Source organism: Palaemon carinicauda, chromosome 10, assembly GCF_036898095.1.
Source record: "Palaemon carinicauda isolate YSFRI2023 chromosome 10, ASM3689809v2, whole genome shotgun sequence".
Classification (NCBI taxonomy): domain Eukaryota; kingdom Metazoa; phylum Arthropoda; class Malacostraca; order Decapoda; family Palaemonidae; genus Palaemon; species Palaemon carinicauda.
The window spans coordinates 148,657,995-148,675,262 of record NC_090734.1 but is presented as its reverse complement, the minus strand read 5'-3'; the positions used below and the strand labels follow the sequence as shown (position 1 = coordinate 148,675,262).

General features: G+C 36.3%; 1 protein-coding gene across 1 annotated transcript in view; it reads left to right on the top strand.

The window, feature by feature from the left end:
- Window positions 1-15,650, top strand: part of LOC137648537 (serine/threonine-protein kinase pim-3-like) — a 29,821-nt gene extending 14,171 nt beyond the window's left edge. The window contains exons 3-5 of the mRNA XM_068381456.1: window positions 3,967-4,173; window positions 4,746-4,914; window positions 14,035-15,650. Of these exons, the coding sequence (XP_068237557.1) occupies window positions 3,967-4,173; window positions 4,746-4,914; window positions 14,035-14,450 (792 nt within the window). The 3' untranslated portion in view covers window positions 14,451-15,650. The remainder of the gene's footprint in view (window positions 1-3,966; window positions 4,174-4,745; window positions 4,915-14,034) is intronic.
- The last annotated feature ends 1,618 nt before the right edge of the window (window positions 15,651-17,268 follow it).

Below are 17,268 nucleotides of genomic sequence, written 5' to 3'. Positions count from 1 at the left end.
CGCCAACTCAAAGTTAGTGCGTAGTAGTGAGGAGAAAAGAGGGGAGAGAGAGGGAGAGTCTTACACAAGGTAAGAAGGGGAAGGAAATTAGAGGAGAGTGGAGGGGTCCAAGGGGAGGGGGAGGGAGCGTAAGGGAGTTGGTGTGTGGTTTCTGTCTGGCGGTGACTTTGCTACAGGGGAGGTAAGGAGAGGCCGCTTTGGTAAGGAGGTTTATTATTGTTGAATAAAGGCATTCGCCGGGAGGTCGATCTAGAATATTTTTGGTTTTCCCCTCCACTGTTGGATGGATATATATATATATATATATATATATATATATATATATATATATATATATATATATACATAATGTGTTTTTTGGGTTGAGTCGTCTGCTGTGTCTATCATAAACAAACATTGCTTATACGTGGCACATTTTACTTGAGCCTTGTTCTTACCTCCCATAGGCCTAGTTTCCCAAACGGATTATTTCTTATGCCTAATAGTGACCCAGATCACCATGAAATTATAATGAGTGTGGCTCTGGTTGCCTTGAAAGCGGAGATTCTGTTATGAGAGGTTTGTGGAAAGAGGGTTTTGTAGAACCGCTTCGGTCTAAGGGGGGGGGGGGGGGGGGGGGTACTTAGCTAGAGGCCTGCTCTGGGAGATGTCCAGTAGGTCTAGTGTCAATATTATGTTAGCTGATCCCTTTTGCGGGTAACCCAATAGGCCTATGACACCGTTACGGCGCATTTGACGCCTCCTGCGGCACCAATTTAGGCCTATGACAGCGTTATGGAAGTCACGCATATGACCCGAGGGGAGAGTCAAGGTCTAGAAGGTGGCGATAAATGGAGTGAGGGGAGACAAGAAAAGGCATCTCTCTCTCTCTCTCTCTCTCTCTCTCTCTCTCTCTCTCTCTCTCTCTCTCTCTCTAGCGTGCTGTGGCCATTTTGAGGGAAGGTTTTGCCTTGTTTCATTTCTTTTTTTACTGCTCACACCTATTGTACAAAGATGTTCTCTCTCTCTCTCTCTCTCTCTCTCTCTCTCTCTCTCTCTCTCTCTCTCTCTCTCAATTCATATTAAAATTCTATATGGTATATTTTACTTGTGGATAATTATGTTGGTTTCGTGTCTTTTTTTTTAGCATAAGTTTCGCCTTGAATAAAAAATGGAAAATAAACAAACAAGAGCATACTTTTTAAATGGTTTTGCGGACAGTTATTGATCAGCCTTTTTGCCATTTTTCAAGTCAGATGTGTAGCACCCCGTATCGAGCAGAAAAGTAGTAATTCCTGTATCAGTCAGAAAAGTAGCAATTCTTGTATCTGGCCGAAAAGTAGCAATTCCTGTGTGTCATATTAGTACCAGTACCTGTACCAGTCTAGGCGATGCGTTCTCCCCAAGAGGAACAAAAAGCTTCCTGAATAGGGTGTTTACAAAGCTCTTTTCCCAGTCCCAGAATTGAGGAAACCAAAATCAGGAGGATGTTGCTCTAACGGCTTTATCCCTCTTTTCCTATTCCCCCCCCCCCCCGGCAGTAAATAGGTTCATCGTAGTAGGCCTAAGAGTCCCTTCCCCTTCCTCCCACATTAAGTCGATGGCGCTACACGTCCTTCGATTATTTCTAAAGGGGTATTAATGTAAGGTCATTAATGGTGCAGCATGGAGTTAAATGGTGGACTCAAAGCAGTTCAGTCGTTTGATTCCAACAATTGAGACTATCTTATTATTATTATACACACATAAATATATATATATATATATATATATATATATATATATATATATATATATATGTGTGTGTATATATATATATATAGAGAGAGAGAGAGAGAGAGAGAGGAGAGAGAGAGAGAGAGAGAGAGAGAGATTTTTTCTTAGTCGAGTCTTGGTTATCTTAAGTTAATTCCGTATGGAAATAGAAATCTTCTTGTTGGACTGAACCAATTTGCTGCTTGGCAGCATACAGTAGGCCTGCTGCCAGAGTGACCGGTGGTTGGCGGAACTAGTGTCGGCCTTCCAGCAGGGCTTACTTTGAAGAATGTAGCACATGAGCGGAAGACTTACTTCATAGTCCTATAGGGCTTATTCGGAACGGGTTTAAGATGGGGAGGAACATACCTAAGTGCCTGCACACACATAAACGCTCACACACCTTTCATATGTATACGAGTTTATATACATACATACTATATATATATATATATATATATATATATATATATATATATATATACATGGTGTTGATTTATAACCGTTTTGTAGATTTCATGGGCCACTCGTACATGCAAATACAGATATGGGTATAAACTAACTGAAGCTGTATATTATAAGCCAAAAAAAAAAATCCCCAGTTTCCCAGTTGGTAACTCCGTCATTGGACGAGATAGATTTTTTTTTTTTTTTTTTACAGAAAGGTACAGGAAAGGATTTTCGTCGTTGTGTGAGTGTGTGTATTTTGTGTGCGTGCGCGTGTACGAACCACCCTGACGGAGGAGCTGAAGACTGTCCTTGTTCATATCTATAAGACGAAAAAAAATCAGTAGCATCGACCTGTCGGTCATAAGTTACACTTGGTTGACAGCGTTTTGTTTGCAAGAACAAGATGAATGATTTTACGCTCATTGTTGCTGGCCAGAGAGAGAGAGAGAGAGAGAGAGAGATAGCGTACAAGCTGTCACTGTTGCTGATGCTACAAAAGAGCATGTAGAGATTGATATGCTCTTTATTGTCTCGCCACTGTTTATGCTAATGTGGGTCGCCTCCTCCAACAGTTTCCCTAGCTCAAGGCTGTGAGGGTGTCCCTTGGGAAGGGGGGGGGGGAGGTTTGGGGTAAACTTGTAGTGAGTATTTTTCTCTATAGTTCGCTCTGTTTTTCTGGCTTTCTGATTATTATTATTATTATTATTATTATTATTATTATTATTATTATTATTATTATTACTTGCTAAGCTGCAACCCTAGATGGAAATGCAAGATGCTATTAGCCCAAGGGGCTCCAACAGGGAAAATAGGCCAGTGAAAATGGAATATTTTAAGAACAATAACAATATTAAAATCAATATTTCCACTATATTTTGCGTAATGCAAGTTTTTGTAGTATACAGATTAATCATCTACTTCAAGATTCATAGTCCTCAGCCATGTATGCCTGGGTCTTCTCTCTTGGGGAGTGCGAAGAGCATGCCCAATAATAATAATGATACATTATAATATTATAATGATAATATTCATATCTTTTTTGGATACCTGAAGAAAACTACGATTTAAATAAAGGAAATAAAATGTTGTATAATATTGATATGGCAAGTTAGGTGTGTGTGTGTGGGTTTGTTTGTTTGTTTGTTAGTTAGTTAGTTAGTGACATAAGAAAACAATGGTAGAAACAAATACAGAGGGCTCATTTATCAGTTTCTACCACAAAAAAAAAAAAAAAAACTCGTGTCTTCTGTTGTGCCATTGTTTACCCTTTTTTTGTATATTTGGATCCTTTCTTAACTTTCAGTGTCTTGTAAACAAAGCCTTTCTTTTGCATAAATGTATATTGATTATTGTTTATTTTTAGGTCTTGTTATTGTTGATAAACTCCATGTTCTGAATATTTTGTATGCAAGGCAGAATAATTATTATTTTTCTTTTATTTAGTATATGTTAAAGGATAAGAAGTTATTATTGTTATCTGTTGTAATTCCAATTGGTAGGAAATATTAGATTATTATTATTATTATTATTATTATTATTATTATTAATATGATTATAATTAAACAGATATCATCTTCTAATGACAGGAAAATTAATGGCAATAGAATTTTAAATCTAATAATAGTAATAATATAATAATAATGATAATTATAATATTATTATTATTATTATTATCATCATCACTATTATTTCTAGTCATTATAGACTATCATCAAGGTAAATTATTATTATTATTATTATTATTATTATTATTAAACGCAGTGTCCTTCTTCGCCCAAACAGGAAAACGGTCAGCGTGTGCCCATGGAAGTGGTGCTCCTGCGACGTGTCGATCACATCCCCCAGGTAGTTCGCCTGATAGACTGGGTCGAGCGTGAGGACTCCTTCTTCCTGATCCTGGAGAGGCCCGAGCCTTGCCAGGACCTCTACGACTACGTCACCGATAAGGGGCCCCTCCCGGAGGAGGAGGCCCGCGAACTCATGTTGCAGGTGAGTCGGTGGTGTTTGTTGTTTGTTGTTGTTGCAGAGGAGAAGGATTTTTTTTTCTTTAATAGAATAATTCGTATCATTACAATTAAACCAGAAAAGGAAGCCCTTATGCAACGTGTTATTATTATTTTTATTATTATTTATTATTATTATTATTATTATTATTATTATTATTATTATTATTACTTCAGAAAAGGAATTTCTTACATATAATGATAATAATATTAATAATTTTAATTGTTATTATTATTATCATTATTATTATTATTATCTCTAGAGTAATTATACATTAATCATTTAGGTAAATTATTATTATTATTATTATTATTATTATTATTATTATTATTAGTACTCTAGAATCATTATAGAGTAGCATATAGGTAACTCTTCTTGAATTTTCATTCAACAACGTAAGATCTTACCAACAACTAATTATTAACTAATAATTATAAACAAATTAATGCAAACCATTTTATACAATTTATCCCATAATATATTTCATTAAAATTAGCACAGATACGCAATCTTCAGCCTGTCTGAAACTCATCGTTGTTGTTTTTGTTACGTCACAGGTTGTGACGATGGTCGTGTCATGTCACGCTGCAGGAGTTATCCACAGAGACATCAAGGACGAGAACCTGCTGGTGACGAAGGACCGCCAAGGACGCCCTGTGCTGAAGCTTATAGATTTCGGGTCCGGTGCTTTCTTCGTCAAGGACAAGATTTACACAGATTTCGAGGGTGAGTGTGCTTTTTTTTTTCTTTTCAAGGGTAATGGGCTCTCTCTCTCTCTCTCTCTCTCTCTCTCTCTCTCTCATCCCACTTTCTAAGTTAACCAGTTTCACTCCATTGTAAGTTCCTTGTAAATTTACCCAATTTCACTTCATTGTAATTTTACCAATTCCACTTCATTTTAATTTAACCAGTTTCTCTTCATTGTAATTTCCCTGTAAATTTAACCAATTTCACTTAATTGTAATTTTTCTCTTCATTGTAATTTCCTTGTAAATTTAACCAATTTCACTTCATTGTAATTTTACCAATTTCACTTCATTGTAATTTTACCAATTTCACTTCATTGCGATTTAACCAATTTCATTTCATTGTAAGTTAACCAGTTTCAGTCCATTGTAAGTTCAGCAATCTCCCTCATTCACTTCGCTCTTTCGCTTCAATTGTAAGTCCAGCAGTCCAGTACATTGTAAATTGCGTCTAATCAATAAAGGAGGTAGCTAAATTCGGACTTGTCCTTGTAAGGTTCTGATTTATAATGCGTTACCTCCTTGATAATTGATATTAATTATCATGTTTAATTTCGTTGTTCTTTCTGTTTGCTTTATAACCTCGAGATATGATTATTTTACTCTCTGTGGCATTTTAGATTTTGCTGTCAGCGTTCATAATGTACTGTATACTTACCGTATATCTTTCTCTATCGATTACAAATGCACGCACACATACACAACACGAACGTACAGTTGGACACAGTCATTTCTGGCATACCTTTCTCTGCCAGGTGTCTCTATACCGCGCAGTTAGGGTGTGATATAGTGCACTTCCTCAGAGCGAGGTGTGCCAGGAATACCTGTCTCCAGCTGTACATGCTCACAGGTAGTGACTTCCCCTTTTTTTCCACAAACGGAGTCACCTTGTTTGTAGAGAAAGTGACAGAGGCGAGGTTGTTCTGTTCTGCAAGGTGAAGGACAGGCGAGTTACCTGTCAGTTTGTAGACCGCGAAGCAAAACATCACTGTTCCCTTTTTATTTCGTCTATTTTTGCTATTTTTATAACGTTTATAGTCAACTCGTTTTCGTATAATTTCAGATTACATGAACGTTTATTTTCAAAGGTTTTACAACATATGAATGAAAGGTAGCTTAAGAAAATAACTAGAAGATCAGTGATGATTGTTCATTACTTATTTTCATTACAAACGCCCCTATCGTTACCCTCCTCTCCCACCCTTCCCGCCCACCCAACCGTAAACCTCATGATCACTTGCTCTTCCGAAAAGTGAACTTGCCCTTTCTACTTACAAGCTGCAAGTAAAAAGTGATAAATAAATAAAGGATATTTAGCAGGTGAAGGTCGCAGTCAGCTTTCCGAACGATACTTGTTTGCTTATTTAAGGGAACTACCGTACAGTATGCGATTTTGTAACTGGTTAGGGGAGGGCGGAAGCTTGAGGCTGTGTCGCACATATATTTTAGGGGTTAGGTGGGCGCGGGTGAGGGTGTGGGTGGTGGACTTCAGATCTTTCTGCTTGTTTTTTTAAGAGCGTGGTGATGTAGGAATTTATATTTTTCTGCCTGGTTTTTATAAGAGAAATTCCAGTATATGGGGAAGGTCTACTATTCTATTTATCAAGCCACTTCCCCCTATTTTGCGGGGTAGCCGACGTCAAACAAGGAACAAAAGGGGACCTTTCCTCTCTCCGTTCCTCCCAGCCTGACGAGGGAGTCAGCCAAGTAAATTACAATGTATTTGTGTAGATCACAATTAGTAGAATTGCATTGTCTTTGATTTGGGAATGATACATGCCAGTATTTGGGGAAGGTGAATGAATGAAAGATTTTGGGGGAATTTCACTAAAGGCAGCACTAAGTTGCCAGTATTTTGGAGAAAACATATATGTGCTTTAAGGAATGTAGGTCCAAATGACCATTCTTTTTTTCTTTATTTTTTTTTTTTTTTTTTTTTTTTTGGGGGGGGGGCCTGCTGACATAAATATCAGCATTGTAGAAGGATCAATGCCAGTATTTATGGTAACTCAATAGAAGTTAAGTAAGTTAAGTTTCGTCACAAATATTGATGATAATGGATACAAATTTAGAAAATTATTATTATTATTATTATTATTATTATTATTATTATTATTATTATTAGATCAGTTCCAAATATTTCTGTATTTTATATTTTCACCTTCATAGACTGTATATTGAAGTGTAATACTATCGTTCAACTGATTTAGTCGTAATGATTAATCAAGTAATAAAAAGTCGTTCGAAACTCGAGTCGGCACCAAATATAAAATGAACCAATTTAGACACAGCGAAGCTCATTATGAAAAACTAAATTGTCCCTACCATTGGAAAACAAACGAAAATAACCTTAAGTTCTTAAGAAAAAAAAAATAAAATGTAAGACGCAGTAAGCTTTTGCATAAACGGTCCGTGTTAAGGAACCCTGTTGAAGATTATTCATGCTTAAGCAATAGTGCAGACGTACATACAAATGCACTCACACTTATACGTGCCATTTCCTTCTGCCCCCCTCCCCCCCTTTCCACTATGTCATCGCACCAATCCTGGAGTCCTGGACTGGACTCATTCTTATAAAGGCGCACCATTCTCTCTAGTGTCTTCTTTGGTGTTTCATTGTTTGCTAAATATGTCGTTTTTATTCACTCCCTTTATACTTCTAAATTGTTTCTTTTTTTGAATTTCCATGATTTTTTTTTTCTTTTTTTTTTGCCCTAGTGATCATAAAAGGAATAATTTAGGAGTTAGTTTATATAGTAACGAAATAGTCATTTATATCTGCTACTGACTTTCTCTTGTTTTCTTTTAAATTAGGTTACGTTTTTCACTGTTTATTTATTTTTCTCCGGTTTTGAGAATAACTGTGCATCTCTCTCTCTCTCTCTCTCTCTCTCTCTCTCTCTCTCTCTCTGGCTGTTTTCTAGTTCAAGTTGAAATATTATTTTTGACTAGTTTATAAGTGGCTGTTTCCTAGATTGAAAAATATTGTTGTGCAATCATTGTTATTATTATCTTTTTTACGTAAAACACAAACAAATGGCCTGTGAGATACCCTAACATGCGGAAATGAGCCATAGTAAAAAACAAAACAAAAACAAAAGACAGTCCTTGTTTATTGACATTTCTCGTTGAAAGTGAGACAAGGCGACGGTATTTGTTTTTTATGTTTGAACTCCCTGGATGCTTGTTCATGTTCCCCTATGCCCGGTCTACACCTGTCTTGGATATAAATGAAGACAGGTGAGAGAGAGAGAGAGAGAGAGAGAGAGAGAGAGAGAGAGAGAGAGAGCGCTCATTTGCACACAATACAAAGTCAAAAGATAACAAAAAAAATTATTATCATAGCTTTGTGTTAGGTTACGAATCTCTCTCTCTCTCTCTCTCTCTCTCTCTCTCTTAGTGTAGCTGCAACAGGCGCTGTTTCCTAATGATTAAGGAATCAAACCAGACAATCTTTACACGCCAAGTCTAAATAGGGTTCTCTCTCTCTCTCTCTCTCTCTCTCTCTCTCTCTCTCAGTGTAACTGCAACAGACGTTGTTTCCTAATGATTAAGGAATCAAACCAGACAATCTTTACACGCCAAACCTAAATAATTCTCTCTCTCTCTCTCTCTCTCTCTCTCTCTCTCTCTCTCTCTCTTCTCTTCTCTTCTCTTCTATCATCACCATTTTATGGATATTGATTCAAAAACTTGTTATGAAGCTCGCAAACCTCAGGCATCTATAGAATGCGAAGGTCGCTAGAATCCGGAAGATCAGTGTTTACCTTTTTTTCGATAATTTTGTAAATTACCTTATGGTTTTTTTGTGGTTATTTTTTATAGATTTCTTTTACTTTTTATTGATTACTAATCGTAAAGGTGGATTTATTTTTTTCTTTCTTTTCGATAATTTTGTAAATTACTTTGTTTTTTTTTTGTGGTTATTTTTTTTTATAGATTTCTATTACTTTTTATAGATTAATAATCTTGAAGGTGGAATCTGACTTTTTTTTCGATAATTTTGTAAATTACTTTATGGTTTTTTTGTGGTTATTTTTTATAGATTGCTTTTTTATATAGTTCTAATCCTGAAAGTGGAATCGGATTTTTATGGTTTTAATATATTGGTGATCAAATTGTGGAATGATCTTTCTAATTGTAAATGTGGAATCTCCGGTACCTTAAAATTTGTGACTCGTTGATAATATTTTTTTTTCTTTATTATTATTATACAATATTATTCAATTAAGATTCATATATCTGTCATCTGTTTATTGAACATTCGTTATTTTTCTTTATTTCATTTTCCATTTTTGTTACTATATATTTTTTTTATTCTTTGTTGCCCTGTTTTTTCTTTATTGGCAGTATCCTGCTTCCCCAACTAAATAACAGCTTAATAACTAATAGTAATAATAACAATGAGAAGAAGAACCTTATAATAACAACAGAATAACAACACTAATTACCGCGATAATTACATATATATATACTTGTAAGCGTCATATGCAACGTGCATGCGTTTGTGCGCGCGGGAGAGAGCGAGTCAGTTTTAACTGTATTTTGTCAATTAACTCAAAGAAAAAGAATTTTCACACCGAATTGCAACGCCTCAGTGCGCAGGCGCAGACAGACACACACACACACACACACATGTTGTCTGGACATTCACACGCACAACTCACGGATTTTTCTCACACGTGTTTTACGAGTCGAGGCTCAGTGAGCAGGAATGCAGAACATATTTCAGTAAATATACTCTTCGGGAGTTCATTGCGTGTGCTAGATGTTTAACACCATCTCTCTCTCTCTCTCTCTCTCTCTCTCTCTCTCTCATACTGTATATATATATATATATATATATATATATATATATATATATATATGTATATATATATGTATATATATATATATATATATATATATATGTATATATATGTATGTATATATATATATATATATATATATGTATATATATGTATATATATGTATATATATATATATATATATATATATATACATGTGTGTGTAGTATACACACATATGTGTACTTAATAGATTTTCACGTAAATTCTAGCTTATACAAATTGCACCTCCAATTCTATAAGTTCTTCGCGTACTTTTAGTAATCATCCACAACTAATATTTTGATTGATAATTAAGGGGTAAAACACACCGAAGATAAAACTGCGCCATGGAAGTTGTGATCTCGAGAGTTAGTCAAATTGGTTTATTATCTCCTTTGCGCCGTTCTACTGTAAAATGCGGCACTTTCTCTTTTCCTCTGCGTTTTCGGAATCAGCTGAGTATCTTATTCTAAGTATTTTGATTTCGACAGCTTTATCAATCAACGTGCAAAGAACTCATTCGTGAAGCAGATCAATTTATGCCCCTTCTCGGTACCCAAAGAAGTGAAGGTCTTATTCTGGGAAGGTCATTTGCCCGTCTCTGTCTCCTGGAAGGAAAAGGCCAAGGCTCGGTGATATCATTTGCCGAATCAACCTCTTCTTACGTCACTCAACACAATTAGCAAACGAATGATTCATTTGCCTGGCTCGCACTCTTCTCATACCTGACCCTTTGGCGAAACTTGACACGATTAACAAATGACTCATTCCAGAAGTAAGGTTTTTTTGCCTGGCTCGGACTCCTCTTCCAAACCCGTGACCTCATAAGGAAGGGAGTCAAAAAGGGGGCCACTCGGACGTAGGGCACTGTGGGAAGCGTCGGGTTAAGTTAAGGAATGGGGAGGGAGGAGGTGAAGGGTGCCGTGACCTTTGTCTCTGACCTGAAGTGTATATCCCTAAAGACCGGGTCATGAGAGGTCATGTACCCTCACGCATTTCGTTTTCTCACACGCTGGCCCAGCGGGGGTGTGTGTAGAGTTTCTTTATGGAAATTAGTTTTGACGTATATTATATTTTTATTCATGTTCTTATTAGTTTTACTTTCGTCGTTGTCATTATTTGCTCTACTATTGCTGTTGTTTTAGTGATGGTGATAATAAAGTGTCAATATGTTATGATAATTGTTCCGTTAAGTGTTAGATGAAGTGAACTATTCTACGCTTAAAGATTTGCATTAAAAAACAGTAAATGCTTGGCAACGTTTATCCCAGGATTTTTACCGCTTTAAAAACGGATAATTTGACCTAAAGGTGTGATATTACGGTCACAAACCCGTAAAAGATAATAACATAGTAAGGTAAAATTACGGTCGCCTGTATTTTACTGAAATACAACTGAGAACAATATATTTTTACGAAGGATTTCCGATTGAAATTACGGTTTTAACAGTGTAGTGTTGCGTACTGCCTTCACAGGGTACTTTTTTCAGATCGTATTGTTATTGTCGTTGTTGTGCGAACGAAATCTGGCCTGACATTGCAAACAGCATTAGCTGGACCATTAGAGGAAATCTCCCATTAAACTTTGCTCATGAAACTTGACAAGTACAGTAACAAACACATGCAAACAACGACAGCTGAAGCCAAGTTCAAAGCGAAAGACTTTCTCTGTTGTTTGTTTAGCCCCGACGTCGTGTTATCGCGATTAGCCACCTCAAAATTGCAACGGTTTGACAGGGGGAGGGGGAGGGAGTGCGTGGGAGGTGAGAGAGAGAAAGAGAGGGAGAGAGAGAGAGAGCTTGGGAAGACGAAGGTGGTGGAATGCTGGTGCCTTCATGAGAGAGAGAGAGAGAGAGACGGTCGCCCTAGCGTATCAGTGAGCACCGCTCAAGGGCTAAAGTGAGGAATTCTGGAGGACGAGCGTAAGGAGGAGAGAGAGAGAGAGAGAGAGAGAGAGAGAGAGATGCGCGATGGTCGATGCATACATTCGATTAGCGATAAATCTCGTCCTTATCATCACACCAAGCCCTCTTCCAGCGACGCGGTAAAACGGGCCATCGTGACTGGAATTCAATGAATCTTCATGTTCATGACTGGAAGAGGCCTCGGAAAGGGAGGAAGAGGAGGAGGAGGGGGTGATGTTGAAGGAATTTTTATAGAGAAAGGGAGAGAAATCTTTGCATTTATTATTATAATTTGCCTGTAAAGAACACGTGTCTTCCAGTAGATAAGACTCTTTCATACCCCCCTATAAACCGCCTCCTGAAGCATTTAGGGTTTTATATGACAAATTACCAGTAAAGGTGAGGTTGTTAGACGAAATTGTTTGAATGAATGCCGTTCTCAACCAATCATTCAGTTGGTTCTAACGGTAGAAGGGGTGTATAAAAAAAATGTTCCTTTCAGGAATCTAAAAGTGAACAAGTTTGCCATTATTTTCTTTTGCTGATGAGTTATTCCATACAATTATTGGCGAATGTAACTATTTCCAAATGATTAAATTCATTAAAGTTATCAATGTTTTTCAAAGCTATTGTAATTATAGGAATTGTTATTGTTATGAAAATGATTAAAAATATAACTGAAAATTCTTATTATTAGAATTTCAAAACTTTTAACTTCCACTTTTGACACATGTCTGTAATCGGTGTACTGTACGTTCAGTAATAAAACTATTATAATAATTAAGATTATTATTGATATGAAAATTATTAAAAATATAACTTTGAAAATTAATAGAATTTTTATCAAAATTTCAAAACTGTTAACTTCCAGTTTCGACGTATGTCTGCGATCGGTCTACGTTCAATACTAAAACTATTACAATAATCATAATTATTATTGATATGAAAATTATTAAAAAAGTAACTGAAAATTATTAAAATCCCTATTATTTGAATTTCAAAACTTAACTTCCACTTTCGAGACATGTCTACGATCGGTCTGCGTTCAGTAAATCATAGTTTCATTTTTCCTTGAGAATTATTCGAGGGATTAATCTTTCATCCAGAGCTGTTCAACAATTGATTTCATTGACCTTTTATGCCCCATCGTCGGCTAAGAGAAGTGTGACATTAGCCGGAGCACCAAAGGGTTCCGACGTTTAAAGGAACAAAAGTTACATTGACGTGATAATGAATGACTTGATCAATGGGTCCCATTCTTCCATCTGTTTTCAGCTGAATAGCATCATGTTAACTGGTTGCCCATGCAAAAAAGGATTGTCCAAACGACGGCATATCTCTCTCTCTCTCTCTCTCTCTCTCTCTCTCTCTCTCTCTCTCTCTCTCTCTCTCTCTCTCTCATGCATACATATACCAAGGCACTTCCCCCAATTTTGGGGGCTAGCCGACATCAAACAAATGAAAAAAAAGGACCTTTCCTCTTTACGCTCCTCCCAGCCTGACGTGGGACTCAACCGATTTCGGCTGGTACTGCTAGGGTGCCACAGCCCACCCTCCCCCGTTATCCACCATAGATGAAGTTTCATAACGCTGAATCCCCTACTGCTGATTTTATTTAGATTTTCTTTCTAGCATACTCCGCAGACAATTGCTCTCTCTCTCTCTCTCTCTCTCTCTCTCTCTCTCTCTCTCTCTCTCTCTCTCTCTCTCTCTCTCTCTCTCTCTCTCTCTAAGGAAAGCGAATTGACTTCGTAACGAGTCATTGATAATTTTTTTTCCCTAAATCTTAGAATTAGTGAAGATTGAATCTTGAAATATGCTTGTTTGGGACTAATGATGTTCTTTAAAATTCCTCTTAGATAGGCAATGGCATTAGTTTTCTCTCTTTTAAATGCGAACTCTATATATTTGTTTTTGGACATATACATAAAGTCTTTCCAATCACCTTTTTATAATATATATTCTGCTATAGATCACTGCCCTTCCTATTCTGTTATCTCATTTCGCCTTATAAATTTAAGAAAAGATCTAGAACAAAGATTGTACTGTATACTACTTTGCTTTTATGTCAGTTGTAAAATTACCAAAAAAAATATACTTTGTGAAAACATGCTTTTAAAACTTTAACATGTTTAATTTTACTCAAAATATTAAAACATTGCCCATATTATTTTGGTTACATTTTTTTTTTTTTTTTTTTGTAATTTTTCATCTTTAAATTAATTCTATGCCATTCATATCAGATATATTTTGTTATTCATTTACACTGTGGTTGATTAGATGTTTATCTTATGTATTACGTGTTTTTATCAGTCATTCATACTATGTTTATTGACATATTTAACCCTTTTTTTCTTTCTCTTTACAGGAACAATGGTATATTCCCCTCCAGAGTGGATCCTCCACAACCAGTACCAAGGAATCCCCGCGACAGTCTGGTCCCTGGGCATCCTCCTGTACGACCTCGTCTGCGGAGACATCCCCTTCGAGTGCGAGGACCAGATTGTGTCCGCCGAGCTCCACTTCCGAGGATCCCTCTCCGAGGAATGTCAGAGCCTCATTAGATGGTGCCTGAGGGTGAGGCCGTCCGACCGGCCCTCCCTTGACCAGATCCTGCAGCATCCTTGGCTCAAGGTCAGGTCTCGCGAGACGCTAACCAGACCCATCTACTCCCGAAGTGCGCCGGCGACCATGCCTTCGTCTCCGGTCGGCTCCCTGGGATCCATGGGGTCTTCACACAGCTCCGGGTCTTTGCCTCCGACGCCGCGGCCTCAAGATAGGTAGGGATTAGTGACGTCAGCGTCGGCGTCGGCGGCGTCATCCCTCGGCGTTAGTCATGCTTTGATGTCATGACGCCATCGGTGGCTGTCGGCCACATAGTCAATGCCTGTGCCCCAACCCCCCTTCGTTCGCCACAGAAATTTCGAGTGCCCCAGTCTTCATACCCCCTTACCAACCCTCGCACTACCCCACCCTACCTCCTCGCCTTTCTTTAGCCCTTCTGTGAGTTGATTTTACCATCAATCAATAATTTGCCCCCCCCCCCTTCATCCCCCCTCTTCTACCCCTTTATCTTTTAGTACCTGAGGTAAAAAAGTGGGATTTTGCTTTGGTGTTTTTTTTAAAGGGCTTAAAAGCAAAATGAGATTAAGAAGAAATCTGATCATTATGTAGCAATGTCTTTAGTACCAAAGTCCCGTGTTCTTAGGAAAAAAAAGCCAATATTGTACATAGCTTTATCATGAAACCCTTCTATCCTATCCTGCCATTTTTCCATTACCATCATTACTTGTTTTTAGTTCTTTTCTTCTCTCTCTGGTCCATTTCACATCATCATTGGAGTCATCATCGTTATGATTATTACGTCATCTACCTGTTCTGTAGGTATCACAGTACACGTGGTCTTTTTCTCCAGTTGTAAATAGTTATTAGTGTTGTTTCCTTCGTTTTTTTTTTCTGCGTTGTGTTATTATCCTGAAAGCTTCTCTAGTGCCATGTAGTCAGTTCTGTCTTTTCTAGCAGTTGGTGTCATTCCAAGGCATTATAGGTATCGTTTCCTTTTTTTTTTAATGACAAACATCTTTTTGGAAGTAATGCAGTGTCAGGGTCACGTTGAGTGACACATCTGGGGTCACACAGATACCAACACACACTTACACACATATACACACATTTACACACACGCGCGTGCACACGCACACTCAGTTCTGACGGGTCACACGAGGTCTGATGTTCCTGGTTCTTTAGAACAGCTGGGGTGTTTTTTTTTATATCGGTTGGTTATAGACAAGAGCCTAAAAGGCCCGATATTTTGAGTTTGCCTTCCAGCAGCTAAGATTTGTACGTGTACTTACGTACCTTTCACGTACTTTCATGTACGGTTTCTGTGCGTACGTCGCCGTGTTTTTGAAGAATTGTAATATTCGTGCGAGCTGTTTTTTTTTTTTTTTTTTTTTTTTTTTGTCATGTGACCTTTATTTTATATTTTTTTTTTATCTAGACAAATGATCTTGTGTTTTCCCTCCCTCATTGTGTCGTAAAAGGATACTTACATATATATATATATATATATATATATATATATATATATATATATATATATATATATATATATATATATATATATATCTTCGCCTTTTGTTATTATATCCTAGTCTCGTTACCTTGCACACCTTTTTTGGATTTTCGATAATACAGTAAAGGACAATTGACCAAAATAGATTTTTTTTTTCTTTTTTTTTGGCGATCATTCATATTTTTTTTCAAAATCTGAAATCCTTCTTACATTCCATAGGTAATTATTTTTCCTTTTTGTGCGTATGTATATAGACAAAATGACCCTCCATTCTCCCCCCCAAAAATGGTATTGTACATAGAAACTTTTTTTTTGTTCTCTTTATTTCTTGCATTGCCTGCTTCTGTAGTCTACAGAAACTATTTATTGTATTTATTTTAATAGAAGGCAAAGCCTTTTCTATGTGGCTGGAGAGGTTTATACCAGCTATGAGACTTAATCGGATAAGATATATATATATATATATATATATATATATATATATATATATTTATACGTATATATACTGTATATATATATATATATATATATATATATGTATGTATGTATGTATGTATGCATATATTCTTACATTTATTTTTCCAAAGATTATTTATAGTTTTCACATGGTATATATTATATATATATTGAAATTGTTTTCCCAATTTTTTTGTTTATCTCAAGTCTCATACCTGGGGAGTCCCTGCCACACTAAACTTATCCATTGGTGCTATATATCAATATTATAGCCTATTTACTAAAAAAAAAAAAAACATGTAAAAGATATGTATATTTACTTGTGTATATATGTGTATGTGTGGTTGTGTGTATTTATATATATTCATATATGTATATACATAGTTATGCACAGTATACGTATGTATATATACATATGCATTTATATATATGTTTACACATGTTTGATTCGAAATGTTTCTTTTCGAACGGCAAAGTTGACTCTGAGAGTCGTCAATCTGTATGAAATATTTGATTTTTTTTTTCTTATAAGTTGGGATATAGATTTTCTTCTTTAGTTCTTCTTTCTATTTTCTGGTTAATTTCCTTGCATTATTTACACTTATTATTTCAATAAGTTATTCTATCTTTTCTCATCCTATCACTTTTTTTTCAAAAGTCGAAAAATTCTATTCGAGACCTTTATGAGTTTTTCTTTTTTAATTTTTCAAAAGTCGAGTTTTTTTTAAACTCTGAGAATTGAGTTTTTGCAATATGCATTTGCCTATTGCTTAAGAAAATGCTTAAAACCATTAATAGCAGTCAGAGATGATCTTAGCTTATTCATTTTTTTATCTCTTAAATAGGACGTGAATGAGTAAGCGTCTCAGGCCTGTATTTTGACGCAAATTTTAATTTTATATTGAATAAGGAGATGTTATTATAATTCGACATTACTTCCATAATCCCATGAGAAATTTGCTTAAATTCAATAGCTGTTTTGCTTGTCATCAAATCTAAATACTTATTGAGACTCGGTGAAATATGGTGATTATAAGCAAAATTCAAAGCGACTCATCATCCCCTCTCTCT